The 22129-nt window shown below is 42.8% G+C and overlaps 1 protein-coding gene across 3 annotated transcripts in view; it reads right to left on the minus strand.

Annotated features, from left to right (window-relative positions):
- Positions 1 to 22129, minus strand: part of ARIH1 (ariadne RBR E3 ubiquitin protein ligase 1) — a 62524-nt gene that overhangs the window by 19747 nt on the left and 20648 nt on the right. For all 3 annotated transcript variants that reach the window (XR_012675268.1, XM_075160574.1, XM_075160575.1), the window contains exons 2-5: positions 16314 to 16381; positions 7530 to 7674; positions 2260 to 2352; positions 1820 to 1875 (exon numbers count right to left, since the gene is read on the minus strand). Coding sequence is in view for 2 of the 3 variants with exons in the window: in XM_075160574.1 (XP_075016675.1) it covers positions 1820 to 1875; positions 2260 to 2352; positions 7530 to 7674; positions 16314 to 16381 (362 nt within the window). In the remaining variant the exon portion in view is untranslated. The remainder of the gene's footprint in view (positions 1 to 1819; positions 1876 to 2259; positions 2353 to 7529; positions 7675 to 16313; positions 16382 to 22129) is intronic.

The following is a 22129-nucleotide window of genomic DNA, read 5'->3' on the forward strand; positions in this document are numbered from 1 at the left end:
TGACTTGCTAAGTTGGGACTCGTATGGAGATAATTCAACTTGGAGATACACTGCCTTGCTGAGGGCAAGTACTGAGAAGAGAGCAAATTAATAACTTGGCCTACCTCCTTTGATTTTCTGATGGATAAAGAAACCGATGTCTATTTATTACACATTAATCTTAGGTTCCTATAGCTTGGAAACCTAGAGCTGCAGACTTCGTAAAAAGTAAAAGACCTCAAAAGATAATAATTAAGGACATGGGAGAGGGTGCAGATTGCAGTTAGAATTAATTACATTTTTATTCATGCCATGTCATAAGATTTTTGCTTTTAAAGGAAAGCATTCGGCTTTTGCAAAAAAAAAAAAAAAAGCACTTCCCTCTCCCAGACATTCCAGGTGTCCCCCCCGTAAGATCAGGGAAAGGTGGATTTTTACCTCCACAAAACATTTATAGTTTTACTTAGACAAAGAGAACTTGTTTGCTTTACCACCTAGATGCCATTTTACTATCGTAGGCCCTAGATATCTCTGTCATTTCCAGGTGGGGGGGAATCCCACAGCATATGGTGTAGTTGAAGAGTGCACAGATTCACCCCCAGCGTCATGGTTTTCTGTGCTGTAAAAGCCATGAAGTGAAAAATAAGGATAGTCAGACCTACTACTAATATCAAGCAATAGCAACAGAAGCCATAGCAACAAAAGCCAGTGCTGCTCTCCTCTTCTTCCATCCTTTCCTTGCTACTGCTACCATCCCGGCCTCCGCTGATTTCAGCTAGTCTACCTTACATGCACTATTTGAACAGCTTATTTGAACCGCTGCAATCAAGAAAACACTCAAGAAATTTCCTGCTGAGAGTGCACGACACCACCAGTTGAGGTGAGACTCCAGTAAACAAAAATCTCAATCCAGTCACTCAAGATATTATGCCGACTTCAGTTTCCGCCCACTGAACTCTACAAGCCACCTCTCAACAGGGCATGAAAACACTTCAGCTACTTCCACTTCTATCCAGCCTACACTTCATGACTAACATAAAGCCACTAATGCAGAGGGATACGGGAAATCACTAATCTGAACTGGTATAAAAACCAGCAAATTAATATCAATGAGTGAGTCAGACTTTAGGAAGGAAGAAGTAAGGTAACAGAATAAGCTTCTATTTAGACGCTTTTTAGTGTGAAGCATTAAAATGAACTTAATCGAGGTTCAGAATTGTGAAAGATATTACTCATGCAATAACATCACCCAATACAAAAGAGAAGGAAGCTCATGGAATTCACTGCTCCACCATGTATGAGCAGTCATCCTACAGCTGGACAACTTAATAAGCAAAGTGACACAGGCTGACATACAAGCTTAATCAAATCTTATGTTTGAGGGTCAACTTCTTTCTATCAGAGGGCATAAAACACACCCTACATCAAACCATAAACAGGACTTCTTTCCTCTGACTCACATATTAACTATAGCTATAGGACCTGGTGAACCAGTGGGTTGACCTAGGTAGGAAGTCCTAAATTCCTACATAAATCAAAGGAAACAAAATGCACAAAGCAGTTAAACAGGGTTTGGAACGACTGCCTGGTGTTTACCCTGCTGTCATGCTGACCAAATTGGTCAAGGAGTCTTTCCTCCAAGTACCGTAGCATGGATTTCTCAGACCTAAACAGGAAGTTGAGACATACCGGAATCAAAATAGACAGCTCAAGACCGACCTCTCTGCTGCCTTAAAGCCTCTATGCAGTTTTTTTATAAGCCAGTACATTTGAATAGCACATGAGTAACAAAATGGAAAAAAGAGATGAAAGCCAAGAGGCAGCAACTCATCATACTTACATAACTGTATTGTCATCGACTAAGATATCACAGCCATGAGCAGGGCATGAAATGGTCTGAAAAAAAACAAAAAGGTCATAAAAGGAACAGTGTTTAACCTATTTTTGCATCACAAAGAATTGCAAGGCAACAGGCTTCATTGCAATCCGTAGCAAAAATAGTACATTGGCTCTATCATCACGTCCCAGATGTGCCACTGTGCACAGCACGATTCCTCCCACCCGGAGCAAAGACACCCGCACTAGCTCCATGTAGTTCCCTTCAGCTTCACCCGTGGCAAAGACCGCAGACCCCAAAGCTTTGGGGCTTGGGTTTTCTCTGTTGTTGTTTTGGGTTTTTTAAACTTTAGTGGGGAAGAAGTCTCCCCTTTCTTTGCCCCTCCTCTCCAATACACAGAATTTCCAGAAATAAGTCATGAGGTAGTTGAGTTGACGTTTTACCTGTCCCATGCCTTCCTCCATTATTTTGGTAGTTAAATATTCACTCCAGCACTGCATACAGAACTTGTGTCCACACTCTAGGCCAGTAAAGTACTGCAGTGACAAAGAACACAAGACATTGGATCATTTTATCACATGTATTCACTCGATCATTTCACCTTCTCGGTGCTGTGCAGTTTATCACATCTCATCCCCCACACCAAACTGAGACGCCACTATTTATTTTGCATCATCACCACTACAGAACATTGCCAATACAGCTTTAGTCATGCTTTCAAAGCCAGACTTTAATCCCCAACCCTAGCAGCAAGGAAAGGTGTGGCTGACGTTTCCATCCTGCCTGCCCATTTAAATTGATCCTTGTTTTAGGAGTATATACAGAGTATAGCATGTCTCTCCATTGTTTTACTCTTGAAAATGAGTAAAATAAATGCACCACCAAACAGGCCACAGCTATAAGATGATACGGAGTCTTCTTTCCTCCTATTTTTTCCACTTGGCTTGCTATCGCATGTGGGTGCTGCCCAGAAGTCCCAGAATATGCACACCAGCTACGCACAGGCACTAATTTAGCTCCCTCTTGTATAGGAAACAGTAAGCGATCAGTGAGCAGTCTGCATTACCGGGTGAGCACTAAACAACAGAAATAGAAAGAATTGTGTGCACTTACGCTTTTAATGCGTATGCATAAATTTTGCCAACTTACTTGGTAAACTTCCCTCTGAAACCCAGATTCTCGTCAGATGAAGACGCTAAAGATCCTAACTGGCAGGTGTAAATTACTAAATAAAATTCAACAATGATTAGCTGTTGCAGACAGCAACAAGGCAACTTCATCTGTGTATGCATCATCTACACAGAATATGTCAAGATACCATCTGGGATTGAATGGTTACACAAGGGTTTGAGAAGCAAACCCTGCTGAGGAAAGACTGAAATTAAGTTATTTTTCTCTGGTCATCTTAAAGTTGTTTTATACTCAGAGCCAGCGGGAAGGACAAACTATATTTAAAACAGTTCACTCATACCACTATGCAGGTTGCTATTTGATGGCTTAGCTTTTCAAAGCACCTTATTCTCAGCCAATAAGATAAAACAAGAGCTCCACCCTGAGATACCATCAACTTGTGTGAAACTCCGCAAATGAAAGAAACCTGGTATCCTCCCCAGAACAGCCTGAAACACCAGCAGGATGCTGGTAATAAAGAAAAGGAGAGCATCCATTTTAAGAAAACAATGTTCTTCCCAAACTGCCTCCTTCACCGTAACAGACTCAAGATTACAGTCACCACATCCCCCATTTTGTTCATCCGACACTGGCATATTAGCTAGGTTACGCTCATCTTTTGATGCTAACAGTAGTCGGATTGCGCAGGGAAGGTGCTTGTTAGCACGTTCTTCCCACGGCCGGCCTCGCCATTTTGTGATTCACGCTCACCTGGCACTCCTGCCATCAACGCAGGCACAGGTTTGAACGTGAGGCTTGGAAACGTGCTGAGATGCCGCAGCCAGCGGGCTCAACTCTGCCTGCCGTTCCCACAGCCCTGCCAGAGAGCACTTACCGGGCGCAGCAAGGCAGTTAAATCTGACCTGACCGGTCAGCGAGGAGAGACGTTCCAGATAAAAAGAGATACCCACCCAAACCTTTGCTTTCTTTGGAACAAAAACATCAGAGTGGTGTGTCCTGTCAGCACCGTGGCTCAAGGGGAAAGGAGGCTGTGCCCAGGTACACCAACTCCAAGACTGAAAAAAAAAACACTTTCCGATTTTTGAACCATTACTGAGCCAGCTAACAAGGTATCTGATGCTCCACAGATGCTGCTGTGACCAAGTGACGTCCCCTGGCGATGCAGGGTTATGATAGAAAAGCCCCAACATCTGTAACTTTTGGGATGCCAACAGCGCATAGCCTGAAGACAGAACCGACTTCTCCCAGAATTATGGCTTCTCCACATGTGGTGGGAAATAAGCATGGACAAGGGGATCATCCCTTAACGAACCTAAATACTCCTGCAGCAAGCATACACAGGGAAGCACTACAGAACATAGGTAAGCACGTCTTCATTTAAGACTAGTTTCACTTATTTCAGACAGTGAAAATATTTGCTAAATGCTCACATGAAAGGCAGCCACCATGCTTCCTCCCAGGCTGCAAAGAATTCAGAGTATCTTTCAACTCATTTCTTTACTTTGAGGGAGTTCCCAATTATTTTTGGCTAAGCTGACAGCACATGTCAAGGGAGCAAGTAAAAAGGCCAACATAAAACCACCAAGTGTAAAGGGTAACTGGCTTCTGAAACAGCACGTTATCACAGGGGACAGCTCTATTTTCACCCTATCTATACTCATCACCTACTTTTCTTGCGACGCCAAGGGCCAGCAGCAGCATGCTGCCGTTCGATACCTGTCCCTGCTCTTCTGGTAGCATCAAACTGATCAAAGAAGGGATCAGCTGCCCTAAGATGTGTTTACCATGACAGCCTCATGCAGGCTTTCTTTACTTCAGTAATGATGATAGCACCGACGGACTACGTCATCCGCGTGTCCTTAGAACAAACACGCAGTTTGGACAACAGCATGATGCTCCCCAAACACCCCCACCCCCGCAGCCTTCCTCTCAAATGGGACCTGAAGGGCACGATGCAAGAGAGGAGGTGGGCAAAGCCAAAACCCTCTCAAGTCCTGGCGTCACCAGTAAGGGTTTCACCTGAATAACTACTGGGACTTGACACAAGGTTCTTGGGGATCCAGAGGGACTAAAATAGCTCCCTTAAGTTTTCAAACCATCAGGGTGCAGGCTGTCAGGAGGGCATCAAATGCCTCGTTTTGCAGGTGCTTCCCAAAACCTCAAATCACAGCTCTTTGGAGATGACTGAAGAGCTATAAAGTCTTCGCATTTCCCTTACATGTGCTTTAAAAGCAGACAAATACCACCTGCAATGACCCCGTGAGAGGGTGAATATTCAAGACTCTTCACATTCCTGTAATAGCTGTCCGTTGTAAAATTTCTTAACAGGTGCTACTCCAAACTCCCACCTTTCTATAGCCTGAAAGGGGCTCTCAGAAAAAAATAAAGCTTTTTCTGGGGAAAAAAAATAAAAGCTGACCATTGCAAGAGGATTTAAAAGCTGAGATTTCGGGTTAAGTATTGAATATAATTTATCCTAGAATTTCTAATTCACATTCACCAAAACACCTTCAAAACAGATTTCAAACCAGGCTTATGGTCCCCTTAGTCACAGAGACATTTACTTTCTTTAAAGTAATAGTAATAAATACTAGTTTTCCTCTATGCTCCAACTTTGGGGTACGGCAAAGTAACAGAGAGGTTCCCCTCTATTGCCTCTTGACTTAATCAACACTAACAATTTAGGGACACCTCTGCTCCCCTGCAACATAACTGGGCCTCTACTATTTTTAATGTGCTATTCAAACTGCAAAAATAAGACGTATTAGTGTGCTTTGTGCGGTTATTTCCAGCAGCCAGAAAGCTGCTTCCCAGGCAGCACATGTATCCCCAGCTAGAGGAAAGGCCTGTCAGTTGTGAGTGCTGGGCATAGTGTTCACACCCAGCACAGCAACTACATTAAAAAGGAGGAGAACAATATATTAAGAACATGAAACCTGAATTTGAAGTTTCCAAGAGGACCTTTTCTGGAGATAAAATCAAAATTATTTTCTTACTACCCAACGTGGAAAGTCCACAGCAATTAAACAGTAGGAAAGTCCGCAGCGATTAAACAGTAGGAGTTTAGCGTAAGGTAGAGAGCTAGACAAATCTCTCAAGCTTGTCTTTCTTTTTCAAAGCACTTCTTTAAACAAAGCAAGCAATGATTCTCCTTAGCAGCTATTCTCTAAAAAGGAAGTCAGTGCACAAGGCTTAAAACGAGATGCATGAAGTCTTGTGGTTATTGGCTCAAGAGCAATAGTGATCTTAACACTGAGAATCTCAGCTGCCTGAAACTGGGCTTCGCTCTGCTCTGCCTGCTCCAGAGCAAGGAAAAGGCTTGCAGTCAGGCTACAGCAGCAAGGGTACTTTATTCAAGGCCACTCATAAACCCCAAAGCTCATAATGGTTTCCATTCTTGCTGAAAAGCAAGCTCATAAAACACACCCAGAGCAAGAGTGGAAGCCTTATGTAAGGGCTGCTCTGCTCTTTAAAGGTCAGGCAGACATCACAATGTTTTGGAGGGTCAGGACAGCACCACCAGGAACGGTAAGTTCCAATAAAGGAAGAATTCCTCCTGTATGTCAGGACCCTGCCTTTTGGCAAAGCCACAGATGGACTCTCATATTTGAGATTTTCCACAATCTCATTTTCTTCCAGGATCGCCTATTATTGCGTCCTGCCCCTGGAAAGTCACAGCAGTCGCTTGCCTGTACAAAACACAGCAGAAGCCTGGACCTCCGATTAGTGTATCGGAAAGTTTAGTCTTTGTGAATAGCTACAAAAAAAAAAGAAGCACCGTCACCAATCTTACCACAAACCAGAAGACTAATTTAGAGCCCCAGCAAGCACTTCTACCCTAATCTTCTCTGATTAAAAAGGTATTGCACAAACATGTGTTCTCTGAGCAGCACAACTTCATTTTACTTCTACTCCTACTCAGTTTTATTCTAGGCTTTCTAGCTTGACTATTTTGCATCATTATTTACTACTTTTATAAGCTGTTTCCCATCTTGTCATTTTATTTAAGTAAATCCCTTTGTCCGTCATGCTTTCCATGTATCATTTTTCTTTCATGTATCATTTATTCGCATGTCTCTATTGGTATCTGACCTTTGTAAAAGTCACTTGATCTACCGCTTGCTTTTTTCTGAAGAAATTCACGGCTGCTCAGACCCCAGAACCCTCAAAGGTTTTTGCAGAAGAGATAATAATCTCATTTGAAATACAATCGCATTTCGGGTAAACTAATACTGTTTGAGATTTAAAAAAAAAGTTTGTCAAATCACACAGGAAGAATTAAACAGAATGCATAAAGCAGTACATAATTCTGTGGTCCCCCACCGCATTACTTGGATCAGCTGCAGCACACAAGACATAAGGTTTATTGCATTAAGAAACAATCTTGAACACCATTTTTTTAATGCATATGCCACAGATTAGAAAATTCAATGAAAAAAGTGAAGTCTCAATTTCATTTCAAAGGCTTTTTTAAAATACTGTTGGAGAAGTCCTTACAGACTTCTGCTCAAAATGTTAGGTTTCAGATAGCAAAGTTGAGGGAGTTACTGGTCAGATACCACCTTGGCTGCCAGGTACTCACCGAGTTTGGGTAGTTCAGATAACAGATCTGACAAGGCATATCCTGGGCTGATGACCTTGTGTTCATCTGGCGCGTTCGAGACTTTTTACTTGGATTAATTACATGACACTCTGCAAAGAGCTTCTCCAAGTTGCCATCGAAGTACCTGCATAACACACACAAGAAAATGAAAAGTTAACTATACTCCCTGTAAGTCACTTTTCAAATTCTATTTAGCAGTTAAATGTACAAAGTTGGTTTTAATACTTCAAACAACTCACACACCCACTACTTTTAACAAACTCGTCACTAATTTAACACAACATGGCCCTGACCACAGAGGTGGGTATTAGACAACTACATCATTTCAGAGATTTGGGCTTGAATTGAAAATTCAAGTACCTTCAATTCTTCAGCTGCATTTCAAGTAATTCATGATTCTGCACAGTGATTTCTTTGCATTAAAGCTCCAGGACAGGAAACTGAAGCAAGAACATCCAGGCAGCAGGACACTTCCCTACAGCACAGGTTTGATGCCCTCAGGTTCAATTCTCTTTTCAGCTTAAGCCTTCCATTTTTCCCTAATATTCTAACCACTAAAACATTAAAGAGGAGGCAGGAAGCAGCAATCAGTCATGGTTGGTGATTCAGCAGGTCCCTAGTTCCTGTACTTCTCATTTTCCTCTGTGTACTCAGTCTACAATAAGTGTGCCCCAAAGAGGTCCTGACTTCAGCTTTGGCACCTCCTTCTCTGATCTAAGGAGAAACGCGTCAGCGGGGTCAGACACTTGGTTCAGCTGATGGAGCGCTTATGCGTGGTCACTGATCTCCAATTAAGGCAACTGCAGGACTGCGTTTCACACACTTCAGACATCTCCAGAGTTGGGGAACAACTGCTGCTGGATCAGGACTCTGATCTCCAGTTAGGCCAATTTTACACAAAACACCTTGCCCATGTCCAAAGCCTGTACAGTCCATCTCTGGGGCCAAAATCCTAGCCATTTGACAATCTTTTGTCTACAGTCAACCTGAGATATTTTAACAACCTCCTAAGAAAATACAACTCCAGGTTTACAGCACTTCCAAAGATTAGATATCTCATGGAAAGGAGGATGCAAAATTGGTTGAGGGGAGATGAAAGACCACTTTCTATTTCCTATTCCCTTAAGGAGAAGAATACTGCTTTGGTTTACAGTCTTACAGAAAGCTCTTCAACTTGGTGAGGAGGACCAGTTTTGAAAGAACCATGAGTAGGCAGATCAGCCTCTTCCCAATATCAAGATCCCACATACCTTTCTCCAGCCTGCAGCAGCTGCAAAGAACTAATCAAATCTGACAATTAGCCAGCTAACCTTGCCTGCACGTACATCCCCCACTCAATACCAGTAAACAAGTATTTCCCCCCCATCCCATCATCATCAGCAAGTTAAATCCAAATAAGGTGGCACTTACGTAGGAAAAAAACCCACATTTGACCATAGTGCAGTCATTTACACTTAAGACCAGCAAATTTACTCCCAGCAGACAACTGTCCCCATAGCTAAGCAAGCAGGCGAGGCCAAAGTTAGAGTCTTTACAAGGCATATATTTAAGCTCACCATAAAACAGACCAAAAAAAAAAAATCTACCGTCCGCCAGCTGACAGAAGAGAACCAAGACTTTCTGCTGGGGGAAGAAGTTACTAGGTGTGTCTCAAAAAAGTGGGACTAGGCCTGTTATACAGCACCTAACCAAAACGCCTCTGGCCAGATGGTCTTATCCCCGCAGTATTCCCAAAAAGTCCCAAATCCATAGCAGCTCTCTTACAGCACTACCTACCGACAAGACTTGACTTACAGTTAAAAAGGGTTAGTTTAACTGCTGGCTCATGTTTCTTGATGCAGTTCACATACTTTAGATCTTAATTTTCAAGACACTGAATTTTGAAGGTAGCGGTGAACTCTGGCATTGCAGCATACACGAGGCTTTGCCAGCGTTGTTCTACGTTAGCTCAGGGATTTAACTCAACCAAGTTATTTTGTTTGCCATGAGGATTACTTGTATCTAGAAAATTTTAGCAAGTTAATTCAGTGCAGTCCCATTATAGACAGTATTTGTTTATTAAAGAGTCATGGATAAATATTAACTCCACAAAAGTTTTCCAGTCTTCAAATTGTTCTTACATGCAGCACGATCAATGTAGGACATCCTCCATTTGAAAAGAGCAGACAAAGAGTTGGGTGTGACGTTTGCAAAGAAAATAGTTTTGAAGACAAATGCTATGATGCAACTTTAATACTGCCATTCATGGTCAGCTAAATGCTTATGGAAATACCAGAGATATTTGTAATGGTGGGCTGTTTTTAAGGGTGCATATCCACGTCACAAACTTGACTTTACCACTTGCACCAGGCAGTTCTATTTTTACAAAATCTCTGCAAAAGCTGCTCTGAGCCATGATACCTACTGCCCTACAGCAAGAAATATGGACAGAAAGTCACCAGCAACTGCTTTTCACCTGGAATTACCTATCCCCTCTAAGAACAACCATTTCCTTCCCAGACTTTTAGTAGCTTCCCAATAACAGATAGAAAGTAAGTGATTTGACATTGTGTGTTTCTTGGGGCTAAAGGCTAGTGACAAAGGTAACTCAAATAAGATGCATAGATTGGAGTCCTTAACCAATTTAAACATTTCCAAAGTACCAATATACTGCAAAGCATGCAGGTGCTCACATTTCGGTACAAGAGCCACGGCTCATATTAAATGGTTTCCATCTCAGAAGTTCCTGGTGTCTCCTACACTCACACAGGAGAAGCAAACGAGCAGCTGAGAGACTCAGCCAGGGCCATGCAGAAGAGAGAGAAAACAAATCTAAAAAAAGGCTAAGTTTTGCCTTTTTAACTCTGCTGCACTCTTAATTCTTAAGGTATCCACTCTGCTCTTTGGGATTGCCATTTGTAAACCTCACCAGCATTGAAGAGAAACAGGATATCGGGTGTTCCTCCTTCTCCATGCTGGGCTTACAAGCTGTTTTCTTTTAATTTGCTTTCTTTGCTGTGCCAGGATGCACTGAGCAAGTAATCTCCACAGCTATTTGCATGTATGTGTCTCAGACTTAAAATCATGCTGTCACTGGGCAGCAAGGAAATAGGAACTCTAAAAAATGCAGAAGAAAACCTGGATCTCCCTGAAAATACACAGTTGCAATGGGTACTCCAGAGTAAAGTCTAACACCTCTCTAACTGCTGCACCACTCCTTATGCAAACACACCAGTTAAAAGACTGTTCCAGTTCCTTCAATGGTTAGGAACAACTCTTAATACCTATTACCATGCCTTTTTCACACTTGTTCAAGCATCGACACAGACCATCCATTTAAGCAGACCTCCCTTTGCCCTTCCCGTGATCCTCCGTCGCAGGCAGCAGCTCTAACACCCTTTCCCTACACAGCAGATCAGCTTCTCGTGTGACATTTCTCCACTTCTCTCCCAGCAAGCCTTCTCAACCACCAGTTTCCGTTTCCATTCATCCTCCTTGAACCCAAGGAGGCCAAACCAAATCCAATCCCAGTTAAGATTTCACCACGATCTCGTACAATTTCACCTACATTTCTCCTGCAGATATCTCACCTAACACATCCTAAGTGATGTCTACCTTTCTCCAGAGCTCCTTTGTGTTAGCAGCTCCATTTTAATCTCTACCAGAAACCCCACATTCTTTTCCATCTCTCTGCTGATGAGACCTATCGTGACACTTTGTACCACTTTCATTGCTAGGATCCTCCCAGCTGTCTGTCGTTTTTTCCTGTATGACATCTGGATCCTCCTCTGGACCAAACGTCTCCCAACAGATTTGTGCCAAGTCATTCATTAACACTAACGAACATTCATCCCAAAATTAATCGATAAGGGACTTACTAACAGGTTCCACCTAGTCTGCTACTTCCCTTTTGAGCAAAGTAACTCCATACACACCATACTAACAGCTGAACCCAATGACTGTCCCACATTTTATATCATATAGTTGCATGCCATCATCTCTGCTGTGAAACGTGGGAGAAAAATCCTTTAATTCCCTCCTCACTTCCTTCACAACTCTGGGGTTTTTTATTTTTTCCTCAAGCCATCCCTCAAGTTCTCACTATTAAAGCATTGCTTCTTGGTAGCTTGGTCCTTATTTTCATCCTAAGGGAGGAGCACAGAACCTTTAACAGACTTTTAAATCCTTAATCCTCTTCTCCTTTTGCAATGCAGGTATTCAGCAATTCTAGCACTTCTGATACTCAAGAAGTGTTATGGTCTATTCAACATTAGACTCTTCACTCAATATAGCTGACTTCAACAACTGGTTCTATTAGTTTTTTAAAATTCATTCTCTTTGTCGCAGACCAAGTTGTCTTCTCTGCTACTTTAAAATGAATAGACACACCAGTGAATCATTTTCAAGTTCTTCTATAACTTCTTCACTGCTTACCAACACCAAGTCCATAATAGTATCAAGTCTTTCTGGCAGAGGAATCAAACTTTCAGCTTCTTTATTTCCTCAAAATTTCCTCCTGCTATTGGTAACTGCCTAATCACAATTTTCTAGACATAATCAAATCCTATCCAAGGGAGTAGCAAAGATAAAAAGCCTTTTCACTGAAAAAGAAAATGCTTCTAGTGCACACTTTGGGATATTTACTTTAGTGAAAGAGCATTTGTGAAGGTCAGAGAATCAGTATACTCGCAGTAAAAGATATCTTCATACCAAAATGCCTGCCATACGCAATTTTTCACCTGTTCAGCCTCTGCTGAATAGTGCTAAGTACTTATTTGCCCAAAGGAAAGCAGGCGGCCAGGTACCTACAGAGAGAAGTCAGACCCTAAACGCAAGGGAAAGAGGGAATCCGGGCTAGCAGCCAAGCCACCGGGTCATCCTGGCATCTGTCCTCTGCTCAGAGGGAAGGCGGACATGCGGCCACCAAGATAAGCACCTATGAGGGACTGCAATACCTCTGTCTGTACCTCCAGGGATTAAATTGGGCCTTTGGTTACATGCTGAATGACTTTTCTTAAACAAAAATGACTAGGGGAAGGCACATAAAGCGGGAGAGCTGCACTTTAGTCTCTTCATCACGAGGGGGTTCATCCCCAAAACTCCCCTCGGGAGGGACAGATGCTATCAGCCATGGTAAAACTGGAAGGTAATTGAGATAAAGTGATAACCCAAAGCACTTCCTTCACTTATTTCTGAGGTTACCTGGTCAACCTGCACCTGCTAGTCTCCTCTCTCTATTAACCAAGCTTGTGAGACAGAGGAAAATAGATTTTAACATCTTTATTCTCCAAAATGCATGCAGCACATTAGAAGCTGAACTCGAGTGCTTCTTCCAGTACCCACTTCCATCCTTCAAACAAACCCACCCCAGAACACTAATTTTGCTTTTGGACACAGTCAAATAATTAGTGCTTCACTAGTGCATAGGGCAGTTTTTCAATTGTGGCTATTACTTCATTATAAGTGGAATAAATACCTGTAACATATCTGCCCTCTTGATAACACCATGCAATTACTCCATGACAGATGTGGCACAGACAACAATAACCTGCTTATTAAAAATATGCATAACAATACAAAAAAGCAATGAAGAGGTTTTCATGTTTTAAAACATGAACATTTTCATCCCACAAGCTCAGACCTCGTCACACTCAACACTTATCAAAAAAGAAGCCACTTGGTTTATCTGCTTTACCACAGGCAAAGTTTGATAAGGCTGCCTGTTCGGTCATGCTGACTCACGATGAACGAAGGTAAAACAGACACTGGCTAGGTACTGTAAATATACGCCACTAAGCAACCGAGTTCAAGCTCTGACTTGGTGTGAAATCAAGTACCAAAAATTGCACCCAAACATTACATGTTAGCATTAAACCCACCCAGACTGCAGGCAACAACAGGAATTTCCTGGGAAGTCTTTCTAATCGTTATTAGGAATAAAAGAGGCCAATATTGTACCAGTTCAAGTGTTTAATGTACAAGCCTCCCAGGAAGAGAGTCTCTCCAACACTGTGGCAGAACATGGATTCACTTGGTGTGAAAGAGCGCTTTTACTTGGCACCCGTGAGAAGTGCAATAGCAGCGGTTACCTGCTGGCTCCCCAGCACGAGCAGACGCTCCAGCCACGGGGTCAGGCTCTGCCTGGGTTTAGCCCGCACGGCGCTGGGTGCGTGGCGCTGGGTGCACACCGTCGGGCAAGCCAGCACACAAGTTCAGCTGTTAGCAAGCTGGAGATTTCAGACAAGACTTTTTTGGGGTCTGATGCTGAACACCCAGTGAATGGATAGTGTTACTTTCAAGTAAAACTTAAGTTTTGGGGTTTTTCCCCTTAAAGTATGTTTAAATTTTTTTTTTTGCCCGATTAGAGCATGCCGCTCCACCTCACCCCGAATACTTCCCAGTGTTTTTCAGCTCATTTACACAAATAAGATCTGCTGGACACACACAAAGCCAAACAAGTCTCAAAAGTGATCACCATTTTGGAAGACTAACCAAGCCTAAATTTGGGCTTAATCAGCTTATCACGTCCATCTGAACGAGAACAACCTCTATTTTAGCAAAAAGATGTGATCTGTAGCTAGCTCATGGCATCATTTCCAGCTCCATCACTATTTCAAACTGATTGTTTTGTATCCTGGCTACTGAAGTGACCGCCTGCCTCTCACCCTTGCCTTCACCTATTACGGCAGCAATCACAAAATCTTCTTGAACACTAAGAACCAGCTCTCAGCCTCTTCCCCAGCCTCCCGCTCCTGCTTTAACACAGCTGAGCACCAGCAGAGCGCTGCAAAGGGCTTCGTGGAAGCTATTGGTGAAGAAGTGACAGAAAGCAGCACCAGCTACTTGAGAGAAAAAATGTTTTAATGTTTCTCTAATATAACAGGACATCAGCACCAAAACTGTGACTAGCGTGCAATAGGTCTGCATAAGCAAGGCTCACGTCTTGCATTACTCACAGGGGTAATCCTATGGAATTAAGATAAGTATTTTAATGAGTATGTACCAAGAGTAAATGTTTACCTGTGGACTTTGTAAATATTTACATGTACTTAAAGTGTTTTGGTTGGAAACTGTAAAAACCTGAATAATGCCTCACATAGAAGTGGCTGACACTCCCCTTTGAAAAAACCCACAGCCCGATTTTTTTTTTTAAACTGATGGCAGCCTTAAACAAGCTTTCAGTGGGAAGAGAAGAAAACCTATTGAATAACGGATGATATTTCAGTACACTTATGTAGAGGTGTCTCAAAGTGAGACCGAGACAGCCAAGGAGAGTGAACTTTAGCCTGACCAAAAGAACCAGCACAAGAAGAATCAAATACAAAGAAGTGAACCAACACACATTATGGAGAAGGAACTAAGTCAGAATGCTTAACAGTTGTAGTCAAATAGCCTCAATGTGACTATATTTGTAACACAAAGCTTTCGTACTTCCAACATTAACTAAAAGAGGTCAATCTCAGGAAAGAGAGCAAAGACTGGAAAACTTAAAAAATTATACTCACTTCAGAAAAAAAAAATCTAGACCAAACCAAACATAAGAAATACCTGAGCACCATCACTAACTGAAAATGTTACGCAAAGGGGGCTAAAGGTGTCCTAAATCCATTATCCCAGGTGAGTGGAAATATTTGAACTCCAAAACTATCTACTAGCAGACTGAAAATCTGCTGCTCTTCCACACTTGCACCCCGCGTGCAACAGCAAACTAGAGGCTCAGCCCACAGCACAGAGCACCTACAGGCTGTTAACTGGTATTTATCAATTCCACGGTACTACCAGCAATTGTTTCTGCACATGGTTTTACAGACTACAAAGCATCCTATCTCCTCACACCCTCATCATCAGGCGAAGGAAATGGTAATTGAGAGAAGGCCAAACAAACAATCCTACCAGGCACAGAGTCCTTCGGTCCTTCACCCCCAACCCACCCACTTCTCTCTCTTAATAGTTGTTAAGACCAGCAAAGACCATAACAACCAGTAAGTTCCTGTACTGCCTTTATGCTGCACCTGGTCCAGACTGATTCTCCCCCCAGCTTCTAGAAGCAAACTGAATTCTCCAGCTCCCTCACACTCTCTTCAACAGCAACACTGGCACTGAAAAAAAAAGTGCATTACCACTGTAGCTGGATTTGACCTCCACTTACAATAACAAACTATAAAAACCACCTTTACCAGCAACGATCCTCAAGAGTTGGGAATCAAAGATGAGAAGTAACCATAAAATGCTCTGCTCTGAGGGGGAGGGAGAGGCAATATTCAAGCCATTATTTACACACACACACACTAAAGAAAACCTAGAGCTGCAAAGATGAAGACACAGCAGATGTACCGCAGCAGTACCCTTTATCAGTCAAGAACAATTTAGTCTCAGCAAGACTAACAAATAAACGTGTCAGGAATACGCATACTAGAATGACATGCAAGAGCAACTAAATCCAAATCTGAAACAGTTGCAAGATAACAGGAACCTGTTCCTGCTTGCTTTTTTCCAGAGCCTGTGAAAATCCTGTGCCTGTATGAGTTCAAACTGGAAGGCACCCCTTCCTCCAAGGGGCAACTAACTTCCAACACTTCTCTGAAGTCTAATAGGTATTAATAATATTAAAACAAGGAGTCACTCTTAGCTGGTAAAGGCTGCTAAAGGGGGAACATTTAGAGCTTACACAAGAGATCTTCCTGCCACATACTGTGCATTCATCCATTCTCACATTAATCCAGTAATAAACATTTCTTGCAGGTCTGAAGCGAAATGTGGCTGCATGCTAAGATGGCTGCTTACCTCTCCATCAGCTTCTCTTTATCCCAGTTGAAATGGCTAAGCAGTATTCGAGTAATTGTCGCTGGATTCTAGAGAAAGAAAAGAAAAATAATAATTGATTAACTGCTTGGCCAAGTTGGTATACTGTTATGAGAACATCAAGCAGAGTTTTAAATAAGCAAACGGGGAAACCAGTGTATCTGATAACATAATCTGTGCAGACAATACATGTTAACATATACTGGAAAATAGTTTGTCTTGCCAGATAGAAGAATTAAAAAAAAAAACCACTCTATAAAGGAAAACATCTACATTAAATGAGAATATGGTTGAAGACTTAAGGAACAGGTCAGTCACTGCTACCACAATAGATGCCCAAGTGCCACCATCTCCATGCCCAGCGTGCTTACACAACGTAAGCCCAGCATGTTCGTAGAATGCAGGAAGGGCTAATTGCCATCCGTCCTATCCATTTTTGCCACAAGCTCCACACTATTTGCAGAACAAGAATATCCCCTGTTTGTCCCAGCCCCGACCACCAAAACACTTGGGCTGAAAACTCTCCCAGAAGGTAACCAGCTGCCAGTGTAAGATGACAATGTCCTTTGAAATCGCCAGGTGTTTCCAAAGCACCTCAAGATTCAGAAAATAATATGCAATTATACAACTAAGGAAAGAAATACAGCCTAGCCTAGGAAGGTCAGAAATAGGACCGGAAATAAAAGCTGGTTTTCACTCGTACACAAGTTTTTCTTCCAGCTAAATCTGTATCATCAGCCAAGGATTTGGTTATTTGAGCCGAGAAATATAACAAACCATATGGCTTCTGTTACACCCCAGAACCTTGTTTTAGCTCCCTAAATCCAAACTCTAGGCTCAGTTTTAGGACCATTTACATGCAACAGAGGCAACAGCGAGCGCCGTGAGAGTGGCTATGTGTACTTTGCCATTTGACACCAAAATGGAAGTTTGCCTTAAGGCAAATTTTCAATGGACAATCTGAAGCTGTTGAAAAGTAGGACATAAACTAGCAATGTGATTTTCTGAGACCTCAGGCGATAGCTACAACTTGAAGCTGCCAAAAACCGATGTTGCCACCCAAAGCAGTGATCCCATCCCATCTTTACCCTCAGCCGCACGCTTGCACGTCCTGCGCTCACCAATCCATACTAGTACATCTTATGCTGCAATGCTGCAAATTAATGGCTTTTCCTCTTTTCCTTTAAGTTGTGTTTTCACTGAATCAGTTCCCCAATCTGTTTGACTGCCTGACCACACAAACAGCTGCATTAGCACAAGGGAGAGGGCAGGAGGGGACAAGCAGGACAGCATCTTTCAGCAGGGACACCAACAAAACGTTCACTGAAATAAAGCCCTAGGGTCAAAATGTAAGCACAAAGAACTAGTCTTGTGGTTTATACTATAAAGAGTGACACTCCTCTCCCTCTGCAGTGTGTTCTTACTCTTCTTATTAATGCCAGCACAGTTTGTTTAGGGCCAAATTAAGACATTTTTCCAGCTTAAAAAGCCCTTGTGAACAAAAGCAGCTTTAGAAAGGTTAGACCAGATCCCCGATCCAGTCCATGTGGAGCCCCATAAACAGCTGCGACAGCAAATCTGCTACACAGTATGGGGCACAAAAAACAGAAACCGGTATTGCCAAACACTCTGTATTGTGAAAACATGGCCCCAGTCCACCTTTGAACAAGTCTCCCAGGCGATACAGATCAAGGCTCCTAGCTATAACAACACAACGAGGTGCTTGGCTGACAACCACATGCGACCGGCCATTACGAAACAGTGAGGGAGCACCCCGACCTTCAGCACGCTAGCAGGAGTCAGGACAACAGCGCTGCAGCCGCCTGCTAAGGAGGCGATCCCACTTTCGGGCAGATTTACCCATTTCCTTGGTCTAAAGCAGTGATGGTGCAGCTCCAGAACAAGCCGGACTAGCTCACTGCTCTGATGGAGTTATTTCCCCCTCTCTTTGTAGCTCTCGGCCAAAGCAGCAAGCTGATACACCTCACTGTGCAAATGCCATGCAGATACCCCGAGTACACACCCTGAGGCAAGGGTGAGAGGCTCTTTGGGCAACAGGATGGTCTTTGCACGGTTTGTATCTCCTAGGGAGCTGCATCCTAACCTTTCGTCCTGGCAGTGGGACCGACAAGTGCTCTGCCCAGCCAACACTGCTCAAGCTGCTGCAGCCATGTGGGAATCATGCCAAACCAGCGTGGAACCCCATTTAAAGAAAAGAAAAAAAATCAAGAAAAAGCTTTCCAATAGCATCAATCCCTTTTCCAGCCCAGCGTGCAGCAGCACAGAGCCTGTGCCAGCACTGCAGAGGGGAGCAAGCAGTCAAACTGTTTCAAGTCAGCCCTGCCACCAAGAAGCTGTATGGGAATTTAAGGGTCTCCTTCACCAAAAGGCTACTCCAGCTTCAGGGAGGACGACTGCAGCCTCTTTCAGGGCTTTAGGTTTTGATCTTTCTAGGTTACTTTATATTTGGGTCTCCACAACATCTTTTTCTGTAATACTATCTGTATTACGTAGCAGTACCTAAAGGAGCTCTTAATAGCTTACTTAAACACACACGCTTCCTAGAGCAAATTAATCAAAGATGAAAATACATGTTAGTAAACAAACTGATCTTATCTCTAGATTGTCTTGGTTATGATACCAGCTCCTATAGTCAGTACAACTTTTATTTTTAAAAGAATTTCCATGGTCTAGGACAACTCTTGCCCCAAATCGGGAAACCTGCTAAACATACCAGGCAGACAGCGCGTATAGGTTTCTCCATGTAATCCTTCCAGCACTCTCCCACCTATAAAGCACATTGAGCCCCTCACCCCTGGCCACGCTCTAGAGTTACAACGAGTTTCAGACAGTAAAGCGTGCAGCTCTTCTCAAACACAAGGATGCTTCACTCAGCCCAGAGATTTGCCAGACGTTCAAAGAAACAGTATTTTCCTAATTTCTCAAGCAACAGCATTAAGAGAACTTTAAATTAGCCTTGTCCTACCTTCTGCTACAGCAGCCCACTTGGCCACTGTATTAAGGCTTCTGGGAATACCTATTAATCACTTAATAGGCTAAGAGGCAACTGAGGTAGTGGTCTCTGGCTGACTTTTCTTTTTAAAGACGACAGACAGGTTCCCCCTGCGCTGAAGGAGAAGTTATGCCATATTAATAAGGAACTAAACTGGTCTGCAGTGATTACCAAGTGCGACAAGGCAAATCCAGCAAACAGCGCTTCCCAAAGGACATATGGTCACAAAGAACAAGAGGGTCTCGTTTCGTTTGTGGCTTCTCCATTTTCCCAACAAAGTGGCACTGCAGCTTTCCACAACGCATTTCCCTAGATCAGACCCCCCAAGTATCCCAGCATCACAGAAAGCAAGCTGTTTTCCCACTGTGACGGCAGTGTACGAAACAGGATGTTATTGAGGATTATACTCCAGAGAGCAGCACTGTTGGCTCGGTGTATTGTAACACAAATACGGTGTGAGGGGTAGCTTTTACTAGCTTTAGCTTCCTCTAGCTACAGCAGTATTTGTTCAACATGTTAATTTAAAAAAAGGAAACACCAGCAGCACGACGAGCTCCTACCAGAAATAGCTGGGCTGCCTGCTTTCTCGGCTTGCCACATCCAATATCTAGTATTTAAAACTTAACTAGTTGTTTCACTGATACAGAAGGCAAGGATTAATACAACTATGCCCTTGCTCGTACGCGGTGCGGACAGCAATACAACCTGAGCCTGCATTACGCAGGGAGGACTGAAGACAGGGAGGGAGGCAGCGCTAAGAGGCTTGGTTTGCATAATGTAAACCACAGTTAAATACAAATGCAAAAACCTCTGGCATTAAGGATTGCTCTAATTTAAGGCAAAGCACACCACCAAGGTACCGGGTAACAGCTGCTCTGCAGTAATTGCTTGCATGCACACACTTACCTCACAATTATTTGGGAGCAGCTTTGGAGGAGTAAATCACAGCATCTATCGCAATAAGAGGTTAACTGCTGCAGAGCAGCTATGTCCTGTATCTTGGTCATACGGGGTTAAAACAACACCAAAATAATTTGATGTTTCAACCCCTGTTTTGACACTAGTTCTTCTACAGCCCTCTATCAGCCCTGCCGCTGCTGTACGAGCCCTCAGCAATCACTTTGGACACTCGCTCTGCCCAGCACTGCGAAAATTAACAGAACATTTAAACACCAGATTACGCAGCACTGGTATATTATAGTTTATGTTCTGAAACTGGATGGGCTTCTCATTTGGCACACAGGATTATTGTCTACGACTCTTACACCACAAAGATTAGTTATGAACAGGCTACGATGCTGCTCAGACGGGATTACTACTTAGGCTTGAAGCTGCAGCAGGGAGAAGCGTGCTTTTACAAAGGGTATTTTCTGTTTACAGAGAAAAATTTTAATAAGTAAAGCAGCCAGAAACAGACGGCGAGCACGGGAAAAGCAAACACGTTCAAACGCTCCATTTTCCTCCAAATGTGGTTTGATGAAAGCTGAAACAGCAGATCTAATTTACAACAGCCACCTATTAAATTTTACATGTTGAAGCTGAGGAAGATTGCCTAGAGCTCAGGGCAGCGAGCCTGTTGATATCCAGATAGGAACGAAACCCGAGGAAAGCAGCCATTTTGTTGAAATTCTCAGGGTGCTTTAAAAGGCTCGCTATCACAACTACCTCCCTAACAAAACATTCATAATAAAGCTCTGCCCAGAGAGAAACACAGTCCTTCAGCAGTGATTTTTTTTTTTTTTAGGTTAACAAAGCAGCCAAGTCCCAAATGTGCTTCAAACAGATCCCACTTCACCACGGCTTTTCACTGGAGGTATTTACATTTACTATCGTTATCTATGTTGACATGCTCAGGCACACCAAAGCGAGCTGGAGATACAGGAATGGGAAACCCTGTAAAGGTCTGGACTTCTCCAAAGAAGCATTATTAATTCAAATAAACCCCCTTAATTTAATAGAATTTAATTGAACTGGAAACTTAGTCAGTAATATCTGAGTTAAATTCTTTTTGCTGTCAAAATAAGAAAGTATGAATTGGAAGGAGGAACCTGGATGCACTTAAATGCATAAATGAATTATAAATTCAAGATTATTAGGACATTAGCTTAAATCAGAATTTCCAAGCAGCATAATCTGCTGAATGACAGTTTGCAATACTTGAGCCATTCATGTTTTCATCCATCAAGACGAGCTGCGCGGTTAATTCTTGCAGTTATTACCAAGAAAAGCATATTTTAGAGTTCAGCTTCTCATCACATGCTGGGAGTAAGCTCCTGTTTCAATTTCAGCATTCACTGCAGATAAAAACCATTTAAGAACAAATTAAGCCCAGTTCTCCACCAAAATCCTTTCCCACCTCCTTGAGACATGGAATTGATAAATTCTTCATTTTGTTTCTTTCCACTTCATGGCTAGTTTTCTTTTCTACACAGGGCAGCTTTTGCATTTCAACAGTTTTCATCCCAGCTGCAGCATCTATATCCCAATAGCAGAGATTTTTTCAGACTTGGTACAGCAATACAAGTTCGATACTGCTTCCAGTCTGATTTTCTACACAATTGCTTTCGCACTCATGAATCAAAGTAGACACTCCAGAAACATTGGCTTTACCCAAGCCTCAGACTCTGTAAATGGTTCAAACCTCAGCAACCTCCACAGCTATATTCCACGGGTGCGTAAGTGACACAAGACCGTATTTAAATTCCCCAGCAGAAGGAAACCGACTGGTGTCACATCAGTTAACAGCAAAGAATAAGAGTTTTGCTTGGCGGTGACACATCACACA

The sequence above is a fragment of the Calonectris borealis genome, chromosome 11 (assembly GCF_964195595.1).
Source record: "Calonectris borealis chromosome 11, bCalBor7.hap1.2, whole genome shotgun sequence".
In the NCBI taxonomy this organism is placed as follows: Eukaryota; Metazoa; Chordata; class Aves; order Procellariiformes; family Procellariidae; genus Calonectris; species Calonectris borealis.